A 23,052-nucleotide genomic window follows, 5' to 3' on the forward strand; every position below is an offset into this window, starting at 1 on the left:
TAAGAAAAATAAAGATTTTATTTTTTCAAAAATCGCCATAAAAATATAAGTAGTAAACTATATAACATATATAAATGCATAACAAAGTCATTCTCAGTAGGACGCTTAATCGTTAAGCTGTTCAGACATCTTAACTATATATTCCGCTTGAAGCAATAAAGGCTTGTCGATCATGGCACCTCGAAATGTAAACGCTCCTTTTCCCTGTTTTTGATGCTCTTTAAAAAGTTGAATGAGCTCTTTTGCCCATTCTACTTTTTCTGGAGAAGGAGAAAAAGTTTTTTGCACAATAGGTACTTGATTAGGATGAATAACTTGTTTTCCAGTGAATCCCATACGAGCTCCTTCTTCACAACTTTTTATTAATCCAGATACATCTTTATAATTAATATGCACCATATCTATTGCTTGGACTCGGAAGGATTTAGCTACAAGAATAAATAATTGCCTTGCGGTTAAGAGTTCAGTTGCTTCCTCCGTCCGTGTTGCACCTATATCTGCACAAAAATCATCGGATCCAAAGACAAGGCCTTCAAAACGAAATAGTCCATCTTTAGAGATGTCAACAGCCTTTTCACAGATTTGACGAAGATCTAACAAACTTTTTGCACTTTCAATGAAAAGTACTAAATTCAATTTTTTTGCAGTAATTTGCTTTGAATGCAATTTCAATTTCTCATTAATCCATATTATCTGATCAGAATTTTCTAATTTAGGAACCATTAAAGTGTCTGGATATCTTTTGCCACTCAAAACAGACATCAGATCTTCTTCCGCTAAACCACTGTCAATCGAATTAATGCGAACAGCAAATTCAATTTTTTTAAAATCAAAAGATCCTGCAATTTCTTGAATAACATTTCGTGCATCAACCTTTTTGTTAGCAGCAACGCCATCTTCACAATCGAGAACAGCGCAGTCTACATTTAAATTACTTAGTTTATCTATCTTCCTTCGATCATGACCAGGAACATACAAAATTGCCCTTCTAGGTCTGATAGTATCTATGTTATTGTTAACTGAATTGGTAGCACGAGGGAAAGCAGAAATATACAAAGTCCTACCTCTAGAATATGATATAAGCTGACTGAAGCAGACACGGTAAAATCGATACATTTCAATATTTTTACATCAATTATAACACTCCTGTAGTCTTTAAAAATTCTCTTCTTTCGAACATAAAACACTGATCTATATCCACAAAGTAATATGGCGTTTATACAGTCCTGCCGTCTGCTCATGCGCTTGTTTCGGTACCTCCTTTTGCTACGGGGTTCCACTAATGCGCGCAGGAGAACCGCACCCTCTGTGTATGGTTTTGGAATGTGTGTAATCGGGAGTTAAACAAAATTTTTTCCAGCAAAATATTCAGTTTATTTTCGACCGGTGAATGCACAGATAAATTTTTTATAAGTTTTTACTGTGGAGTAAGTCGAAATTAAACTAGGTGTATGCAATTGTTGTAACAAGAACATCTATATGTTACACAAATCGGTTCAATAGCAGAGCCGTCAGGGACAGACAACATACAATCTCTGACGGATCAGCCGGTGTTATCTTTTACATCTAAGAAAACTAAGTTTCTCCCGTTTTCTTGCAACAGGTATGAATTATTTAAGCAATGTAATTAGGCATTATATCTGTTACGATTCAAAAATATATAATTATTTTTCACTTTGACAATTTTGAAATTGAAGATTTAAGGCTTAGTTATATGGCTGTAGATCGATACACTGCGAAAGTAATTGTAATAATGATGGCTGAATTTTCTTATAAACTGGTACTTTTGACATGAATTATTATTTATGGTAACCATTTTTGTTCCTAGTGAAAACTTTCCTGAAATTATGTGTTTTTCTTCATTTGACAAGTAGGCTTATGTATGATTATTAATGTCATAAGTTAATACTACTTAACTATATTGTTCGTGTTACAATACGAGCAGTTGTTACTGTTAATTGTGGGAAAAAGTTTCGCCGTATAGATATTTTGTATTCTATAAACAATAAGTTGCTTTAAGATTCATTTTATCCCCATAGTAGTTGCTTCATAGACTTTCTTTTTGTAATATATATTCTACATATTATATGAAGGTTTTCTATTTAATATACGAAGGAATTTTACATATCTTTGTAAATTGTCTGTTAATTTTTATCCATTGAGTATTAATATGTATTGAGATATTATTGATCAGATATTTGATTTGTTGATTCAGGAAACAAATTATTCATTACATAGCATTACTTGTTGCATTTATTGGAAATGCAGAATTGATTTGTGCAGTAATATTGTATCTTATAATCATTCGTTTACTTTGATTATGCTTTTTATAAGTAATATGTTATTTATGAGTTGTTTTTTTTTTACGCCTTTGAAAGGAAATGTGCTCAAATAGTATTAAAATCCAGTTTCACTTATATTAGCAGATAATGTTATATATAAACCAGTACTATTTTCTGAGTGCTTTAACCTTTTTATAACAAAATCAGGATTTTTCTTCAATAGAAATTACTTAAAAAGTGTACAAAAATGTGTTGAATTTTGCAATTTCTTATTTAACTTGAAATATCTTTTATATAATTAATGAATATTACACATTTAGCACTCTAAATACTATATTTATATCTATACTCATAATTATATCGTTATTGTATCTAAATTGTTATTGGTTTGCTTTTGGATAATGCTATAGTTTCATTTTTAATATTAAGAAATTAACTCATCTGCGATTATTCATGCTTAGTAAGAGATGCATTTTTGTTGTTCACAAAATTTGAAATTTCCCTAAATTTTTTTCGAACTCCAAAACAATTGAGAATAGCAATATGCTTATTTGGAATATAAATTCTTTCTGTCTTTATGTACTAATTAAAAATATATTAAACTGATTTTCAAAACTGGCACCATATATTCTTTGATCTATATTATGGCTCTATGGTTAATCACTTTATTATTATAATGATAATATAATTATGATAAAAAAATGCATAGACAATAAATTGGTAAATTTGAATCTGTTGTGAAGGTTATTTATTAAGTTAATTATAAATTTTAATTAGTTGATGTGCAGAACATGATATTAAATTGCTTTAATAATCATTATTATTAATTCAGAAGTAAATTCAATTTCCCAACAAGTAAATAAACTTTTTTGGAATCCAAAATTTATTTTTAAAAGTAACATTTATAATGGGGTATTTGTTGAGCTTATCACGTTCTTCTGTTAATGAATTTACTGGTATCATTTAAAAAAAATGGCGAATTATATTTTCCTTTCAAAATAATAAAAAAGTATTGAAAATATATGATATAAAAAAAGCCTCGTAAATATATTCAGAAATCCTCTATATAATATTTGTTATTGCTTGTAATAATTTTGGCAGTGTCAAAATGATCATTAGTAGTAGAAATAAATTATATGGCAATATGTTTATACTAATGTATTAAAATAAGCTTGAAATTTTTTATTTTTTTGATGGTTAATTGTTTTGATAGTCAGATTTGTCATTTATTTCAATTACCAAAGATATAAACTTAATTAGTGCTATTGAGAAAGTGTAAAATTTTGAAGATAAAATGCATTTTTTTATTAAAAAATTAAATCCGTATTTTGTATTGCTTTAAATAATCTCAAATTAATAAGAATCTGCATCCTAATATAAGGAAGAAAGAAATTAAAAATATCTGTAGTTTTTGATGAGATTTAATTTTAAATGCTTACAAAGGTAAAATGGTAAAATTAATGTGATAATAAATATTACTTAGATGGTTAAAATAAGTTATTTAACATACATAAGTTTATATTGAAAGGAGATGGATATAAATGATATATTTCCTTTGTTCAAAATATCACTTTTCAAATTATTTTAATTTTAAAATGTTACCAAATTTTTGAATTTGGATTAATTATTATTTTAAAGCCATAAATTTGCAAAATGATTTTTTAAAAAAATGCATGACAATTTATATAAATTTTACTTAATTATTTCTTAATAAAAACACTTTAAAATTTTTATTTATGAATAAGTAAATGATACAAATATATAAAAATTTATGTCAAATTACTTTACATTTCATTTTTCAAATATTTCTTTTTCTTTTTTTTAGAAAAGAAGCTCCTGAACTTCCAAAATGAATGAATTAGATAGTCTTCGTCAAGAGGCTGAAACCCTCAAAAACACAATTAGGGTAAGAATACTCAATAAAACTATTGCACTTTAATGTGTAATACGTCACTTCGTTTTAATACGATTTTATGTTTCATTGATTTTCTTTATATATATGTCATTGTATACATATTGAGAGAAAGATTATAATGTAAATCATTTTTTTTAAAAACTAGCTTGCCTTTTTAATATAATTTTATCCTTGAAGTGATAAATTAGATTGTATTGTATTAGGAAGAATGAAGCTTATGGTTTGTTGAAATGGAGTCTTAAGAATTTCTTATACTGATTGAAATTTGAATAAATATACTCTCTAGTTTCTTATAAATTTGCATCTGTATTTGTCAACAGTCTACAAGCTAGACAATTTGATCTAGAGCTACCAATATACTTATATACTCTCAAAAATGGGAAGGAGCTCCTTAGAGGAATATTTTTTTGAAATTAAATTTTAATTAAAAATTTTGTGAAACTTTGTCATTCTATCTTCACAATAATTTCTGAAACTATTATAGCATAAAAATGATTTTACATCTTAAAACTAAATAAAATTATCTTTTCTATAATATCTATTATTTTCCAAATAAATTTTAAAAATATTTAGCATATTTTCCTATAATATATTTCTTTTAAAATAAAATTTAATGAGCTCAACCACATTATGTGCACAAGAGGAAAAATGAACGATTATGAATATGTTGCCATTACTTCTTAAAAGTGCAAATTGAAGATAATTCTTACTGCTAACTAAGAAAACTTTAAGCAATGTTTTGTAACCTTTTAAAATATTTATATTATTAATTCATTAATTCTATATTGTTTAAGGCAAAAATGGTTTATATATGTATTGTTACCCATTCTAATTGGGGCTAATAGTTGATTTCTAAACCATTAGTATGAAGCAAATGCATCTGATTTGGAAAAATGGTATAAATGAAGCAATGATTTATATTTTATGTAATATGAATCAAGAAATGTTCTGATAATTGAAAATTTTAAATTTTTCTTTAAATCCTTGATTCTATAAGTTATATTTAATGAAATATTCTTATGAATAAAACATTTTGAATAAAAAAAAATCCACTCTTTTGCAGCTAAAACTGAATAACTTGTGAAAATTCAAATATAATTATTTTATAAAAATTTACAATTTTAGACTACTGCATTAACTTTCTCGAATGTCCTAATTAGTATCCATAATTTCTCAAAAGCTGATAGGTCTAAAAAAATCTTCAAAGTATCGTAACTCAGTCAGATTTAATTGCTTTGGATTGAAATGTTTCATTATTTTAAAGGTAAGAGTATCTGGAATGTTTTACTGAATATGATTATTAACAGCATCAAAGGACTGCATAAAAATTTAATTTTATTTTTTTAGAAGTGCATTTTTTGACTGAAATAGAATATTATTTGTCATTTCAATTGTTTTGAAATTAAAACTGGAAGCTGCATTTTATGATAAATCAATTTTTATTGAATAATCCTTTGCGATGGGTAAATTATATATATAAAAAAATTACATCACAAGACATCCTTTCTAAAAATTCTGTTTTTTGCACTCTTAGTTAAAAAAAAAATATTTGGTTTGAACATAGAAAGTATATGCACTTCCATTTCATATTTAAGCAAAATTGATTGAAAATTAGGAAAGTGTATAGTAAAAAGAAAAGAATGATATAAAACTTTTAAAATACTGTAACTTACGTAATTATCAAAATTTGAAACTTATAAATATTTGACGAGAAAGCCAATTAAGACCAAGTTTTATAAATTGAAAAAATTATAATAAAGAAACAGTTAAAAAAAATTGAAATTTTCTGGATCATTAATCTCGGTGAACCAGTTTATCATCAAAGGAGGATTGATTCAGTGTTAAATATTATACATTTTATTTTATATGAGAAAAGTGATCTCATAACTGTTTTTTCATATTTTTAAATCATTTGAAAAACAAACATTGTTATTCCAGTAATGCTTCATATCAGAAATGTTTTGTTAAATATTTGTGAAAACATGGACTTGAGAAAGAAAAAATACACTAACAGAACTTTAAAAATAATGTAATTTTACTCTATAGAAAAGCTATTTTTGGAAATGTTGTGGGAAAATTCAATCCCATTCACCTTAGTCATTTCAAATGTTTTAATTTGTCATGATTATTCATATAGTGTATAAAATATTGGATTGTAACTAAATTCTTAATAATTATAAACAATTAAAATCTAAAAATTTGTTTTAAAATTTCTAGAAATAATTTATTTTATTTAAGAAACTAGCTTATTATTTTAATCACTTAAAGTTTAAAAAGCTATGAATTCAATATCACATCTGTTAGTCCCTGAAAAAATTTATTCATTAACCCTTCCCTCAAATACATTTCTTGTATAACTCAGAATATATATATATATATATATATATATATATATATAACTTTTGGGATTAGTTGCCCTTTATAAGTCATACCTGTTATTTTTGTGCACAATTTATAAATTTTGTAAATAGATTTAAAAATGGCATTTTTAAGTACTAATGTACAATGAAAATAATTATTAACAAAACATACTTATTTAAAGTAGTAAAAAAAATATTTTAATTTACTCTTTTTCATTTATTTGATCATGAAATTAAAAAAAATTGTTCTGTATTGAAAATAACAGATGGATATGTGAAAATAACAGATGGATATGGATTATGTTTTTAGATTAAGATAATAAATATTATATATTTAAAAAAATCTAATAAATCTTTTATTCATTTTATTTTCAAAGTGTAGAAGGAAAATGAAGTTGGTTGAGCAAAGTGAATTTTAAAACTATTTTAAAATGTAAAGAAAAAAGGCAACCTTTGATATATCTGTAATTCTTGAATTATCATATAAAATAAAAAGTGAGAGATTAGGACTAAGGAATTGGTTCTTTGGTTTTGCTCCAATTTTTAAATATGCAGATTTTTTTTAAAAAATATTCCATATATTTTTTAAACTTAAATTTGGATAATTGTTATTCCAATATTATTAAATAAGATGGGAATAATCATTTTGCATATTTTCATAATTCATTTTTAAAGTAAGAGATAATTATAAATTTTACATTAATGCCAAAAATGCAAAAATGAGATTTGAAATGATTTTTGAATTTTTAAAATTTAATTTCAGGATGCCAGGAAAGCGGCTTGTGACACTACTTTGGTCCAAGCTACAGCTAACATGGAACCAGTTGGCAGGATTCAAATGCGTACACGGCGCACACTTAGAGGTCACTTGGCAAAAATCTATGCCATGCATTGGGGATCAGATTCTCGGTAAGTATCATATTTTGTATAACTATTTATTGTGCTTCTTATTGAATAAGATGATGCATGATTCTTTACCATTTTGTTTTAGTTATCTTGTGTCAGCTTCTCAGGATGGTAAATTGATAGTCTGGGATGCTTATACTACAAATAAGGTTTGTATACATTCTTTTGTAATTATAAAATTTGCTGGAATCTAAAATGTAATACAAAACTTAGATTCATTATGTAAATTTGAAGTAGTTTTAATAAGATATATGTGTTCAGATTTTTATTTCCTCCTCTCTTTTAGATGCAATTGTATATTTTAAAAGAAGGGGAAAAAATAAAATTAATAAAAATTACGTATTTAAAAAAAAATATCTGAAGGCAATAATGGTTCAATAATACATACTAATATTCCTGTCGGTTTGAAAACCTGACATCTGTAATTTATACTTTATACAGCATATGATTTATGGTAACATATTTAAACAAATATTTATACTTTAGAGAATATGATCATATGTTTGAAATAGTAGGAAAGATATTAAGAGTGATTAGATCATAGAAATATTAATTTTTCAGAATAGATCAGTTTCTGTGCAATTACACATATAAAACACATATTCTTTCTTATACATAATGCAGTTTTTTAAAAAAATAATTTGTTACATTTATATCTTATTTTTGAAGTAAACTTTGGTTTAGATTACATATCAAATTTGCATAGCATCTTACAGGGAACCGATCTAGTTGCAGGGGTGTTTGTGCTCCGGGGAAACCCCGGAATTCCGGGGATTTTGAACTTCGATACCCGGAAATTCCGGGGATCGTCGTTCAAAAGGAAGTAGGAATAATAATGAATTATTTATTTTGATCTGGGTAATTTTGTTTGCTTTGAAAGCAGAAAACGCAAGGTCAGTGTGTGTGGTGAAAACTTTTCCTTTCTTTCTCCAAAGGCAGTGATAATGCGTGAAAAGGGGGAAAAAACTTCTTTTTTGTTCTTTCCTTATTGCGAGTTATGACTCATTCCCCCGGTTCTCGGACATTCTCTTCTGGATTCTTTTCGGCAAGTAGGCGCGGCAGAAAATAAAGGGAGAGACTTCGTTCGAACAGATGTGCGATCTCGTGACCTGGGTTCAAAGGTCTTAATTTTGCAAAAAAAGTAATTCAATGAACTTTTATAATTAGGTCATTCAATACTTCAAAATCGTAATTTTTCATCCCCCCCCCCCCGCCTTCTCGAAACTCCAAAATGTCGGTAGTAAGTCCGTAAAAGTTTCAGGGGATTTTTTGGGGTCCCACAAACACCCCTGTAGTTGATAAAGATTGAACTGTTGCTACTTTTCTGCCATTTAAGATTCTATCTAATTGGGCCTATGAAACATTTCTGATTCTGTCGCCTTTCAATATTTTCATGATGAATTAAATTGTTAGGATGTTAGAAATGTGTTGTAAGTCATGAATGACCATTTCTTATATTTATTTTATTAGTGCTACTATAATTTTATTCTTTTATATTCAGCTAAATAATTTTTTTATCAGAATGCAAATGTACTCATATTTATACTATGGTTTAATAAACAAATTTTTATTTAATTTGTTTAGGTACATGCTATTCCTCTGCGTTCAAGCTGGGTCATGACTTGTGCCTATGCTCCTTCAGGTAGTTATGTTGCCTGTGGAGGTCTTGATAATATATGCTCGATATATAGTCTCAAGACCCGTGAAGGAAATGTGCGTGTGAGTCGAGAACTTCCAGGTCATACAGGCTATTTATCTTGTTGTCGATTTTTAGATGATAACCAAATTGTTACAAGCTCTGGAGATATGACATGGTAAGACTAATTTTTAAAAAAAAGTATGTTTTATTATTATTTGGCATCATTAAGTGGCATGGATAAGTTAATTGTTCTTTGATTGTTAATAAATTTTTGTTGGGGTAGCATGAAGGACTTAATTCATTTTATATGTTTCTTTTCAACTTCATAAAGTTCTAATTTAGAAAGTAATTTTAATATATCTTACAAAAGAAAACAGTATTTAATTTTTTTAGAAATAAGTCCAATTGTCTGTTGTGAATCAAAAAGAAGGAAAATTCTTAATTTATTCAAAATTTTATAGGTTTTTTTGGGGGGGTGGGAGATCAAATTTTATTTAAAGAAAAAGGTTTTGAGTGACCGAAGATGAAAGATTTTAGTTAAAGATTTAAATCATTGAATGTTTATTCGTAGTGCAATTTGAGTACAAAATTTAAAAGTTTTTGTATTCAATAGATTTTTATAACTTCATTTTGAAGAATAAATTAGTTAATTCTTTGATGCTTTAGTAAATATGAAAGTTTGGATAACTATAACTGATAGTACAAGTAGTAAAAAGAAATTCACAGTAAAATATTACTTTTACACATACAATATTTACCTATTTATATTCAAGATATTTGATATGCTTTAAGTTAAAATGGAGAAAAAACATTAATTGTAAATTTTAAAACTGTCTTTTAAGTCCAGCTTCATGTGGAATTAACTTATTAATAAGAGTATGAAAGACTTTTATCATTCATTATGATCATTATACATAAATTTTTCATTATTACGATTTCTTTTCAGGGCTTCAGTATTTGTATTTTTTCCCTTAAAGTATTTTCTTTTAAATTTAAAAAATAAAGATGTTATAGGATATTAAGGTTAGCAGAATTATTACATTGGAGAAGTAATTGGCATACTTTAAAAAAATGCTTCATAAAACATTAAATATTTTTTACTGTGGAATAAAAATTTATAATTTTATGTGTTTGATTTTGAATCATTTAAATATTTTTAGAATAAATAAAATATTTTACTTTCTTAGTCTTATTTTTAAAACATTGTGTAATTAGAATTGGTATATTAGATATGCATTTAGAATTATTATGATTAAAATAACTAAGTATTTTTCCACAAATATCATTTAGGTTCTGCATTTCATGCATAATTATTTCTAAATTGAAATTCGTTAAAACTTTTCTTACTTATTTGAATTTTTAAGAAGTTTATTAGTAAAAGAAAATTATTGAAGATTACTTATAAAATTTTTTAAAAAGAATAATTTTACAGCCATAAAAATTTTCTGTGATCTTCAGTTTCTAAACAAAGCTTATAATTGCAAGATATAAAATTTTTGAGTCTTTATTCATTATTTTTTACATTAATCCAGTATATCTCCATAATTCTTTGCTAAGTATATTACGATTCCAATAAATTTTCAGTTTTCCAATATTTGAAATATGAAGGGGAAGATTATCATTCTTTTCACCTCACAGATATGCATGATTTCCAATTTTCTAAATTTTGAAAAATTAAAAAATAAAGCACTTCATTTTTGTATTAAATATTAAATAACTTCTTTACTATATATTTTTGAGATCTAAACAAAAATTATAAAAACACTAAATGCTATTTGTAATAATATAAATGAAACTTTTAATCATGGTTCTAATAATAATTCAAAATAATTGCTGCTATTACAAATCTTAAATAATTATTTTTCTGTTACATGATTGACAATTAGGCATACAACATTTAGATCAACATTTGGGCGATTCTTACGTGATGCACGGGACATTTACATGTGTTTAAATCAATAAATTTTACTGAAATTAAGGTAATTCAATGTTTTGAAAATTACGAGGTATAAGCCCTTAACTTGCACTTCAAAATAATATACAATTTTTTTTCTACATTTAAAAATTAAGCAAACAAAAAAATTAAAATGCATGCGTGATGCACGGGATTGACATAAAATCAGAATTTCTGATCATACTGGTATTAATATTAATTTCTGTGATGTTTCTTGGATTTACTGACTATAATTTTTTTTAATGAAAGAACAATCAGTAGATTGATGTGGTACTCAATATTAAGTAAATATAAAATTTAATTAATAGTTTATGTTGATTTTTTGGCTGTGATGCACAGGACAAGTGATTTTTTTTGGTACACACCTGAGATTTATAACATTTCTCAATATATTTAGGTTGTTATATTTAGAGAATACATGACAGGTGAGATATTAATAATGTATTCACATGAGGCAGATATTTATTTACATAAAATAACTGCCAATAGGTTGTAGACGGTATAGGGGGAAGAGCAAAATCACTTGTTCGTCAAAAAGTTATGAGCAAGCAAACATCTTCTGACATTGTGCAATCTGCTTCTGATTTTTACTACCTGGTAAAAGTTTTAATGCCAGCAACAAAAGTTTTATTTCTTGAAGAAAGAAATATTCCACGAAATAATGATGTATGGATTAATGCTGTGCCTATTTTGAACATTTCAAAGTTCACGGAATGAAATGTACACGAAATGATGGATTATCCCTCTTCCTAAATACAGCTAACTCAATTATGCAGGAACAATATCATAGTGATACCAACATAGAGATAGGAAACTGGATCTTGGTAAATTATGATGGTAAGGAATACCCTGGACTGGTAATTCAAATTATAGGTGCAGAAACTGAAGTATCTGTGATGACGAAGAACACAAATGGTGCATATTGGAAATGGCCTAAACATGAAGACAAACTGTTCTACACACAGAATAACATAGTAAAAAATATAAAAGCTCCTGAAATTGTAAATTCACAAGGATACTACAGTTTTGCAGATTTATATTAAAGACAGATGATGTATGTTTTTGTAACAACAATCAATTAAATTGTATTTTTTAAAAAACTTTTTTTTTTATCATTTAACATAAATATATATGTAAACACCAAAAATTTCTGAATGTCTTTTATTTTTCCCCTTTTTTAAACACTTATTTTAACATGAACAATGCACAGGATAAGGATGTGTGATGCACGGGACAAATTTAAAATGCTTATATTTTGAAAAATTATTAATATGAATTTATCTGAATAATAGAATTTTTTTTCTTCTTAAAAGTACAAAGTAGATTAGAAATTATTTCTGTCTGAAAAAAAAATTAGTACTGCTAGTAAAACTTATAGCAGTTTTAATGTGATGCACGGGACATCCTTCAAGATATATCTAAAATCATGAATTACAATTTGAAAAAATTAAAATGAAAGTAATTTCCTTTTTAAACTAAATAAAAATATACCTGTAGTTACTTTGAAAAGCCAAAAAGTGAATAAAAGTGTATAATATTTGTTTACAGACATTATTGAAGTGTACATGTATGAATTCAAAAATTTTTCAATATTGTAAGCACTATTTTTGACCTCCATGAACATATAAAAACAAACTGTTAAAAAAAAAATACATGAATTAAATAGCTCAGACTGTGTGTTTGACTAATCTATAAACAACAAAAAAAATTTTTTTGAATTTTATTTTTTGAAGGTATGGTTCACTTTTGGGAGAATCGCCCATTTGTTTGCTTACATAAATGTTCTAAACAAAGATCCTGGATCACACAAATAATATTCAAGCTATATTCTATTTTATTAAATGGTGCAGAATGGCCAGGGCTGGCATTTGCACCATAAAATTCGAGTCAATCAATCATTCTCTATTAAAAAAAATGCTGTTAATATTAATGAAATATTCATGATGAAGTGAAGATACAAGAAGTAAAGTTAAAAAATTTAGAGGCTCTATACTTATTCCCTCTTTAATTTCCTTGTTGGATGCATTCTATATCTCAACAATTATAAAAGATTTGTTTTATGCTGGCATCAATAGCAAGTATTGTGCTTCTTATCTTTGATGGAAATAGATTACTATTTGAATGTTTGTTTATGAAACCAAGTTGCACAGTAATTATTACCAATGTAAACAAAACTGCCTTAAATTGGTCCCATGCTAGTTTTCTTCTTGTTGGTGTACTTGGAAATTAGACTTTTTGTAATGAGGATAGTTAAATTTGGGTTGATGTTAAGGTAGTTTCTTTTGCATATTATTTGTAAGTTTATTTGTTTATTGCTTTCTGTGTTGCACATTTAAAAAAAAAATAAATTATATTTTGATCTTAAGATTTTCATTTATTTTTCCTGGGGAATGATTTTGGAATTTTTAGAATTTTTTTATAGCTTAATTCTTTAATAAGATTTGACTAGTGATTTGCTAATGATGAAATTCTGGTGTAAATTATTATTCATATTTTTTATTTTAAATAGTTTATATGTAGAGAAATTTTTATTTTGTAAACACTATTCACTTTTTTTTTTTTTTTTTTTTTTTGCATTTTTACATTTCTAATTTGTTTCTTATATATTTTTTTTCTTTGAATTCTTTGAATTTAAATTAAAAAAAATATATGATAAATGCTTAAGATAATATTTAATTTGAGTAATTTTTTATTTGCTTTTTAGTGCTCTTTGGGATATTGAAACTGGACAACAGTGTACTTCTTTCACTGGCCATACTGGTGATGTGATGTCTTTATCTCTATCACCAAATATGCGAACGTTTGTCTCTGGAGCCTGTGATGCCTCTGCAAAGGTATTCTATTTCGTGTTAAATTATTTGATTAATGATGTCAATTACAATACAGTTCATCAAAATTTTGGTGTCAATAGCAAAATTGTCAATAATAACTTAAAGGAGTATTTTTAGAAAATGCACACTTTTTTGCTTACACATTTTAAAGAAAAGTTTTACTGTAATAACTATATTTGAAATTTGAATTGTAATTGATTTTCTTAATTTTTTACACCTGTATGAAGAATTTAATTTTTTTTTTGTATTGTTTGCTGTATTTTCTATTTCAATACAGAAAATTTATGTGAATTTGTATGTTTTAATGAATAGCTTTTTGTTTTCTAATTTCAGCTCTGGGATATTCGAGATGGCATGTGCAAACAAACGTTCCCTGGTCATGAGTCGGATATTAATGCTGTTACAGTAAGTAATGAATTTTTAGTATTTTGTTTGAGTACCTGTTCCAGATATGTATTTTTTGAATATTAAATATAATCTTCAATTATAACTGAGTGTAAAAAAAAAAAAAATCAGGAAATTTTCACCAATATTTTACCAGGATGTATAGTGTCATGAAAAGTGTTTTAATAGTAATTAAATTTTAAAATCACATTTACACTCGTTAAAAGAGCTTAATCTTGGAAAAAATGCTTAATTTTCTTAAGTATTTTGCAAAGGAAGCTTGATATTTTGTATTGAATACAGTAATTCAAAAGCATGGTCTTAAAGGTGTGTTTATCAGATGTAACAAGAAATAAAACCAACAAAAATAGAGAATTTGGTAAAGAAATCCAGGATGAAATGCATCCATGGGTTCCAAAACATACTAAAATAACACTTAATGAGTCTTGTTTTTTCTGGTCCCTCTTTTTTCAATAATATTTTTTGTTTTTAATGAAATACTGAAGTAACTATGTGGAAAGAGCAGTATATACTGTGCCATACTTGCTGCGGTTTGAAAAATGTTCAAACTGCAATTTTAAGTGTTTATATATTGAAGAGTTTATTTAAGTTATGCCTGGTAAGTATATGTTAAACGTTTTATGTATTAAAGAGGAATTTGCAGAATAGTCGATCAGTGGGAAAATAAGAATGCAGCATTATGAATTTCGTGCATCAAAGAGTTATTTCAAATATGGGTGAAGCTGCTCTAAAAATATGTATATTGAAATCTAATCTCTTTATAGCATAGTATGTCCTGCATTAGATTGGCATTCTTATGGAAAGAGCAGTATATACTGTGCCATACTTGCTGCGGTTTGAAAAATGTTCAAACTGCAATTTTAAGTGTTTATATATTGAAGAGTTTATTTAAGTTATGCCTGGTAAGTATATGTTAAACGTTTTATGTATTAAAGAGGAATTTGCAGAATAGTCGATCAGTGGGAAAATAAGAATGCAGCATTATGAATTTCGTGCATCAAAGAGTTATTTCAAATATGGGTGAAGCTGCTCTAAAAATATGTATATTGAAATCTAATCTCTTTATAGCATAGTATGTCCTGCATTAGATTGGCATTCTTATTAGTACGTTGTTTTGGAGCTGTGTCTTGAATGAACTATTAAAGGGATTTTACTGTGCTGCATTGAATTGTAATTGTTGTATATAATTATGTTAGTTGATCAAATAAAATTTTGCATAAGATTTTTAACTTGTCATTAATCATTATTTCCTTTTCTTTTTTTTTTTAATTGAATTTTCCCAATTATTTGAAAATTTTATTTGTTGAACCAATTTTGCCAAATTTTAATTTTACTGAGGAGGGGGGGGGGAAGGGGGTGAATGTACTACTTAAAATTTTTTTAAAGAGGGGTTTAGATTCTTAGCATTTTATAATATATAATAATTCTTTTTATAACTGTCATAGAATTTTTTCTCCTAATGAAGTCTTTTTAGATATAAAGGTTTATCCTGATTGACAGAGCCATGTGCAGTATAAACCATTTAAATTATTAGTATAAAATTTGTTTATTTGGCATTAGAGCACCACTGAGAATGAATTTTTTAAAATTTTAATTTAAAATTTAATATAAAAAGGAAAACAACATAAAGCATGTTATTGCACTAAATTTCTCCCCCCCCCCATTTTGAAGATTTAAAAAAAAAAAAAAAATCTTTTTAGTGATACAAATTTTCTTTGAATGAATGCATTTTTTTTCTTTAGTTTTAATAATTTTTGAAAAAATTATTTTGGATACAATTTCTAGTTATGATTTTTATGAAATTCAAAACAATATTACTGTTCCTTTGAATTGTTGAATAATATAATTTTACCATTGTTAAAGACATGATAAAAGAAGAAAAAAATTCTTTCTTTGCTTTAATTTGATTTTTATTAAATTTTGAAGCAATATGATTTATCTTGCACTAGCTTTAAAAAAAAAAAAAAAAAAAAAAAGGGCTTCAACTGGTATTTTTTATTTTCTGTTTGCTTCCAACTGCAGATGTTGCATTTTTTTTTTTTTTTTTTTAATTTCATGAATTTGTTTCCATTATTTATAAAAACTAGAACTTGTTAAAATATTTTCATTTCTTCATAAAATATATAATCATGTTCTTCTGTATTTTTTAAAGATTCCCCTCCCCCCATTTAAAAGCATTGAGTTCAAAAGGGCCTTTACTAAACTTCAGAAGTTAGAAGTGATATTTTTTTTAATAGTCTGAACATTTCTGAACACTATTATTTTTTATTAAAAAAACGGCCTAAAAAATTTATTTAGATCCTGTTGATGTTCTGCCATCAGTAGTTTCATGGTAGCTTTGCCAGTTTTATAATGGTAGCCTTCTGGAATATTTAGTTCTGAGCTTTATAAGACTGCAAATAAAATTTATAAAGGTAGTGAGTTAGTGATGGAGGAAATTTACATTTTCTCCCTCAGCCAAATTGAATCTTATTTGTTGCATGTATAAAAATCATATATAAGATTTTTGGTCATGCCATTCTTCTATATTGCTATCAACATTTTCAGAAATGATGTATCCATCTAAATAAGCTAATAATTAGTTTATTATTCTTAGAAATATTGGAAAAGATCATGGATCTCTATTGTTAATCTTTAAGGTGTTGAGAATTTAATGTTTTTGTTAAAACCAAAATGATTTTTATTTTATAGTAGAAGTTATTGTGTAAATATTATTATTAAATTATTAAAAGTTATATTAAAAGTTAAAGTAAAAAATAAATATTAAAAGTTAAAGATTATACATTTAAAATTAATTTAAACAAATTTTCAAGGAAAACTGCATTATTATAAAACAAATCATCCTATGCTTAGAAAATATTTATGTTTACGTATGCATGCATGTCCAAAGATGTTTTTAATTTTTTAATTTATTTATTTTTTAGCTAACAGTTTAAAAAGTGCTTAAAAATGTTTAAATTTTTACAGCAATTTCTCACTATGCTCTGTTTACAAATATAAGAATCTATAAATTATGGAAGATTTAATTTATTTATATATAAAGATGGAAATCTTGATTTATTTATGCTAAAAAATTTCAATTCTTCATAGACCAATTTTAGGTTTAGTTTTAATGTGTTAGCATAAGAATGTTACCCAGAATAGAAATATATTAATTCAGAATAATTTCCTTTTTAATTTTGCAAATGTTGAAAACTTTTAATTTCTCAACATCTTAGAATTTATTTTTGAAAAAGGAGTGCTTTTATGATTAATAATTATACAATGGATTTTGGTTTTGTACAATAAATTGTTAGCATACAAATGTATTTTCGCTGTTGTTGCTGACAAATTAATTATTAATAAGAGAGAATGTCAAATAATTGTAAGCAAAATAATTATAATCTATCCAAGTGTTACGATTTTTATCTTCATAATGAAAAACAAAGCAAATAGGAATTGAACAAAGAATTATTTATCAGATTTATAAATACTCAGTTGCTGAGATACATTTAATTTTTGAATGTAAGATAGTGATAAATATTTTAGTAATATTTCAATAATGAAATGTTTTTGTATGTATTAATAATGCTTTGATATTAAGAAAATTATCAGGCTTATTTTTATGAATTTAGAAGTGGATGAAAGGAATGACTGGGATGCAAATCTAGTTTTATTATTTTTGTTTTTGCTGATTACTGAAAATGTATATGCTATTAAGTTAGCATATGTTGTGAAATTTACTAGAGAACATGAATTCAAATAATCATAGTAGTGTACTAATATGTTTACTGTAAATATGGACAATTTTAAATAAAATTCTTATATATTAATTTTTTTTTCAATTGCAGTTCTTTCCAAATGGATATGCATTTGCTACTGGATCTGATGACGCTACTTGCAGATTGTTTGACATCCGAGCTGATCAAGAATTAGCAATGTATTCTCATGATAATATTATCTGTGGAATCACTTCTGTTGCATTTTCTAAAAGTGGAAGGCTGTTGCTGGCTGGTTATGATGATTTTAACTGCAATGTTTGGGATTCTATGAAGGCTGAACGTGCTGGTAAATTAAAAAAAAATATTTTTTTTCTATTCTTTTTAAGTTTTAAAAATATATTTATATAATTAGATATAAGCTAATGTTTTAAAGAGATATTGATGTGGAGTATTTTTTTTTTTTGCTAATTCATTTTTATGAAATGTTTATTTGATTATGAAAATTTATATTCTTGCATTATACCATATTTCCAAGATATTATAAGCTAATGAAATAATTAAAAGTTCTATAAAAATATTATAATTGAGGTTACAACTTCATTAAAAACAAAATTTACAGATTTTATAATTTAGATGAAATAACTATTAATATATTAAAAGAAACATGAGGTTGAAAAGGTTGAGAAACATGAGGGTGATAAAATGTTTTTGAAGACATCTATTTTAAGTATATTTGCAATTTTGATTCGATGCATTTTGAATTCTGAAAAGAATAACAGTAGTGAAATAGTTATTTACAGAACTTTGCAATAATTCTATTAACTAACCACTTAACTATTTAAATAGTTAACTTTACATTTTGCTATTTTTACTAATATAGTATCCCTTTGTTATATTATTTCAAATGTTCTGTCACTAATGATATCAGTCATTTCTGATATCATTTCATCTTCTTCCACCAGATTAGCTCTTTTTCGTAGGCACAAATTTTGTAAGAAGTTGATTAATGATTATCAAATATTGATTAATTAGTTGATATAATGATGTTGCTTAGGATGAATATCTCCTTTATGAATTTAAAAAAAAAAAGTATTCAGTTTATTATTACAAAACCTTCTCTAAAACTTTTTAGTACTTTGTGAAGTTCAGGTGGGGGGGGGATTTTGAGAAGTTTAGTAATAGTTTAGATTTTTCTTATAAGCAAACTGTTTGATTAACTGTTCAATTACATAGATAAAAGAAATACACATTCTTTCTGCTGAATAATTTTCAATATGCCTTTTAGTGCAAATATAACAAATTGTTTACTTTGAAATAATTTTTTTCCCTATTACCATAAATGTGCATTTACAAGGTCAACTCTAGTTGGACATGGGCTTATAATTTTACATTTGTTGTAATAATTTATCTGATAGTGTTAATTTTTTTTGAAAATTTGGTCTAGCTCATTTATTTGCTAATTTATTGGTATCCATGAGATTTTGCTTTGCATATAACCAGAGAATTTTCAATGAAAAAATTAACTGGGATATTAAGTTACAATTAATATATTAGTTAAATATAGTGTCTAAATTCACTTATTATTGCCAGATAAAGCTTCACTTAATAACCTACTTTTTTAAAAATAATTGAGGATAAGAAATATAAATTATTTTTTAAAAATTAGAAGTCTATTAAATGGCTTAATAGTTTCATAGAAATTTCAACTTAATAATTTAATAGGTTGCTACAATTAATTGTATCAGTAATTTAGTCTTTTTTTTTTTTTGTCATGAAAATTTGAGTCCACTTATTATTGCCCATTTTCAGATATATTGTATACCTTTTCTCTTGTACTGCATAATTTTAATTTCATAAAAGAAGAGGTGGTTTGACTACTGGAGAAATTTAATTTTTATCGAACAGTTTATCAAATCATTATACAAGTTCATATTAAAATAAGATTCCATGATTTTTTTTTTAAAATGGAGGTCAACATAGGAAAAGAATATCTAGAAGAATGTAATTAAAGAATATTGGAAATGTGCTCTTCTTACCTTGCATGAGTCTTTCCATTGTTGTTTCCATGAAATACTAAAATTCGATTTAAATAAGAAATTGGTAATTGTTATATTCAAAACAACTGAACTAGCAGAGTGCATTGAAGTTTTTTAAGAACAAAATTTAAATATATTATAAACAAGATTAAAAATAAAATTTAAAATTGTCAGATTGTCAACAATTTGAGAAATGCCTTACAAAACGACTTTGAATTTCTTGAAAGATTTTGGGATTATTTCTCTAAAAAAAATTTTATTAAATTCTATATAACAGAGGAAAAGAATTTCCGAAATAGTTATGTTTCCTAAATATAAAATTTAGAATAAAAATTCTGTTTTTAGATTCGTTTTATACCCTATAGAAAAACTTTCTTTTAAAATTAAATTTTTAATATTTCAGGCAAAATTTTATGATTTGATTTCATGAAACTAATTATTTTATCTCTAAACAACTGCAAAATGTTTTTCTTTAAAAAAAATTGATATGTATTTTATTTTATTTCTGAATAAAATTATGTAATTCATATAATTTAATACTTTGAAATATCAGTTGTAATGTGTATAACATTTATATACCTTAAGGTGGTTGAAAAAATTGTTTTATTTTGTAATGGGTATGTGTATTTCTTCTATAATAAGGTATCATAATGAAAGTTATTTCTTAAAGTGCACAATAACACTAACTCTATAGTGTCTAAATTTTATTTATACAAGCTCCTTAAGTTTAAGATATATGCACAAATGTATATCATTAGAATTAAAATTGTACTAAATTATGTTTTTATTAATAATAATTTGAGCATTTATTGAATTTTTCCTTTAAGAATTTAAATAAGGAACGATGAGCCAATAATTTGCTTTTGTCTTCCAGGTGTACTGGCTGGTCACGACAATAGAGTAAGTTGTCTTGGAGTAACTGAAGATGGCATGGCAGTTGCCACTGGATCCTGGGACAGCTTCCTCAAAATCTGGAATTGATGCTGAAACAAAACATATTTCCTGGACCAGTTATTTGTTGTTTACACATGAACACAGTAGTGTTGCTTCCTGGCCTTCTTTTGTAACTTTACATCTAGCACATATTGAGCCTGAGTATGTGTCGTGAAGAAAAAAAAAAAATTTACATTCGTATGTGTGATTTGGCGTTCATATTCAGACGTGCATGTTTATATCTATATCTGTGAGTGAGTGATCCAAATCAACTATTCCTCTTTTTGATTTTTTTTTCTCTCATGCTGAATTATACAGCTCTGTCTAGTCATACTCTGTCGCAAACTGCCTGAAGCACAGTCGCTCAGTGCACGGTGCTTGCTGTCTTTTGCTTGCATAGTATTCACTTGACAGTTATATTAACTTATTATGCTGTACTTTAATTGTAGCTTCTAGGCATTTGCATATAGAATCAAATTTTCACCATCTCGTTAAGAAATGTTTGGGGAAAAGGCTACTTGTGTCGGCTGGGCTGAGGGGCCAGACTGAGCCCCGGCTGGTCCCTTGCTCACCTGACACGCACTATTGTCTCATAAAACTTAAAGAAAGTTGATTCTATATGCACACACTCTGCATGTCTTTTAATTTGTGACTGAAGAAACATTGCTATAGGACATGCAATTGTTTGTATCAAATTCTATTCCAGGCTTTAAATAAATGTATTGTTGTATCTTTTTTTGTGAAACCAATTTCTGTTTCTGAGTGCTAGATGTGGATTCCATTTGTAAATAATGTGAATTCGTTATTTGTGGTCAAATCACATGGATAATCTAGGTCGTGACTATTTAAAGTAAAAAAAATAAAAAATACCTGTGTTGCCTGATGTAAAAGGCAGATATCCTTGTTGTTGCACAGTTTCACTCTTCTTGGGACCATTGAGATGACGTGGAACTTGCCCAAATGATCACTGCTAAAAATCAAGTTGGACTTCACAACTTGCAGACCATGAAGTCTGTAACTGCCAATGCAGTGGTAAGAAAGTTTACATATGACAAATAAAAAAAATAAAACTAGACAAGCAGGACATGGTTATACAAGGACTCCAGTGCACTGTAAAGAGTGCACAAACCCACACTGTAGTAGAGTCAGGCTCTGAAGGCTTTTATGTTAACAAATTTACTATCCAGGTTCTAGACTTGACATTGATATGGAAGTGGGTTCTTTCTTTTGCAATTTTTTTTTCTTAAAGTAGTAGTTTTGTATTATGTAATATCCAGCTGCATCTGCCAAATAATAATGATAATAATAATAATAAAAAGTGAACTGCACTGGCTGTCAACACACTGTAAGAGGTAAAGGAAAAAACAGAATTCTGTTGTCTACAAAGCCTGTATATTTCAAGAAGGCCCGTACTACTCAGCAGAGTAGTTTGGACTAAAAATAATAATAATAATAAATCGGAGCCTTAACCGACAGAATGCTGCTACTCTTTGTTTAATATACTTTTGGTGCATAATGTAATTTCCAATGTGACTGCACTTTCAAGTGATCCATCACAAAATAAATGGTGTTTCTTTCTTGGCTGCTCTTATTAACAAGCAACAAACAAATAAAAAAATGTCTATCTTGCTTTTTTTTCTTCTTAACAAATGGAAAAAGGAACTACTTTGTAGGCTCCTGTGTTTATATAAGTAGATGTAGTGTTAAAAATTGTAGCAGCCATTGTCAATTTCAAATTTTACTTAATTGTTTTGTTCTTGTTGTCGCTCCCATTAGCCAGTTAGCATCTAGCTCAGAGCATGCCACCTCTTGTGTGTATAGTATTATAACTCCTCGTGGTGTCATTTCGCAGCTCTCAATGAGAGCAGCCCTTGGAAATACTGTTCTCTGATTATATATTGGAAAAGTTATTTCCCTGTTCATACATATTATTGGAACCTTCCTGTGTACAAATGAGCTGTGCATGTCAGCTTCATTTTATTTTCGCCATTGTCAGTGTGAGAGTCAAATTTGAGTCTAGTTGTGTTTCGTCAGTTATAAAATCGTATGTAATTTAAATTGGTGAATAAAGCTGTTTATCTTTATATCTT

General features: G+C 26.6%; 2 protein-coding genes across 5 annotated transcripts; one reads left to right on the forward strand and one right to left on the reverse strand.

Annotated features, from left to right (window-relative positions):
• Nucleotides 1–1,253, reverse strand: LOC129967106 (citramalyl-CoA lyase, mitochondrial-like). Its single transcript, XM_056081781.1, has one exon. It carries the CDS (start codon nucleotides 1,114–1,116, stop codon nucleotides 106–108), a length of 1,011 nt encoding a protein of 336 aa, XP_055937756.1. The 5' UTR covers nucleotides 1,117–1,253; the 3' UTR covers nucleotides 1–105.
• Nucleotides 976–23,046, forward strand: LOC129967105 (guanine nucleotide-binding protein G(I)/G(S)/G(T) subunit beta-1). Of its 4 annotated transcripts, none has more exons than XM_056081778.1 (9): nucleotides 976–1,101; nucleotides 4,108–4,188; nucleotides 7,321–7,466; nucleotides 7,549–7,612; nucleotides 9,048–9,277; nucleotides 13,761–13,890; nucleotides 14,221–14,292; nucleotides 18,123–18,339; nucleotides 20,904–23,046. In XM_056081778.1, exons 2-9 carry the CDS (start codon nucleotides 4,132–4,134, stop codon nucleotides 21,008–21,010), a joined length of 1,023 nt encoding a protein of 340 aa, XP_055937753.1. In that variant the 5' UTR covers nucleotides 976–1,101; nucleotides 4,108–4,131; the 3' UTR covers nucleotides 21,011–23,046. The 4 variants fall into 4 exon arrangements, with proteins under 4 accessions (XP_055937753.1, XP_055937755.1, XP_055937754.1 ...); XM_056081780.1 differs by having other exon boundaries at nucleotides 1,078–1,101; nucleotides 4,113–4,188; XM_056081779.1 differs by lacking the exon at nucleotides 976–1,101 and adding an exon at nucleotides 1,309–1,603 and having other exon boundaries at nucleotides 4,113–4,188.
• The last annotated feature ends 6 nt before the right edge of the window (nucleotides 23,047–23,052 follow it).

This window comes from Argiope bruennichi, chromosome 4, assembly GCF_947563725.1.
Source record: "Argiope bruennichi chromosome 4, qqArgBrue1.1, whole genome shotgun sequence".
NCBI lineage: Eukaryota > Metazoa > Arthropoda > Arachnida > Araneae > Araneidae > Argiope > Argiope bruennichi.

Coding starts and splice junctions, on each gene's coding strand:
- LOC129967106 (XM_056081781.1), bottom strand. CDS start 1,116: ATGTATCGATTTTACCGTGTCTGCTTCAGTCAGCTTATATCATATTCT.
- LOC129967105 (XM_056081778.1), top strand. CDS start 4,132: ATGAATGAATTAGATAGTCTTCGTCAAGAGGCTGAAACCCTCAAAAAC. Junction 7,467..7,548: donor CATTGGGGATCAGATTCTCG/GTAAGTATCATA, acceptor ATTTTGTTTTAG/TTATCTTGTGTCAGCTTCTC. Junction 18,340..20,903: donor TATGAAGGCTGAACGTGCTG/GTAAATTAAAAA, acceptor TTTGTCTTCCAG/GTGTACTGGCTGGTCACGAC.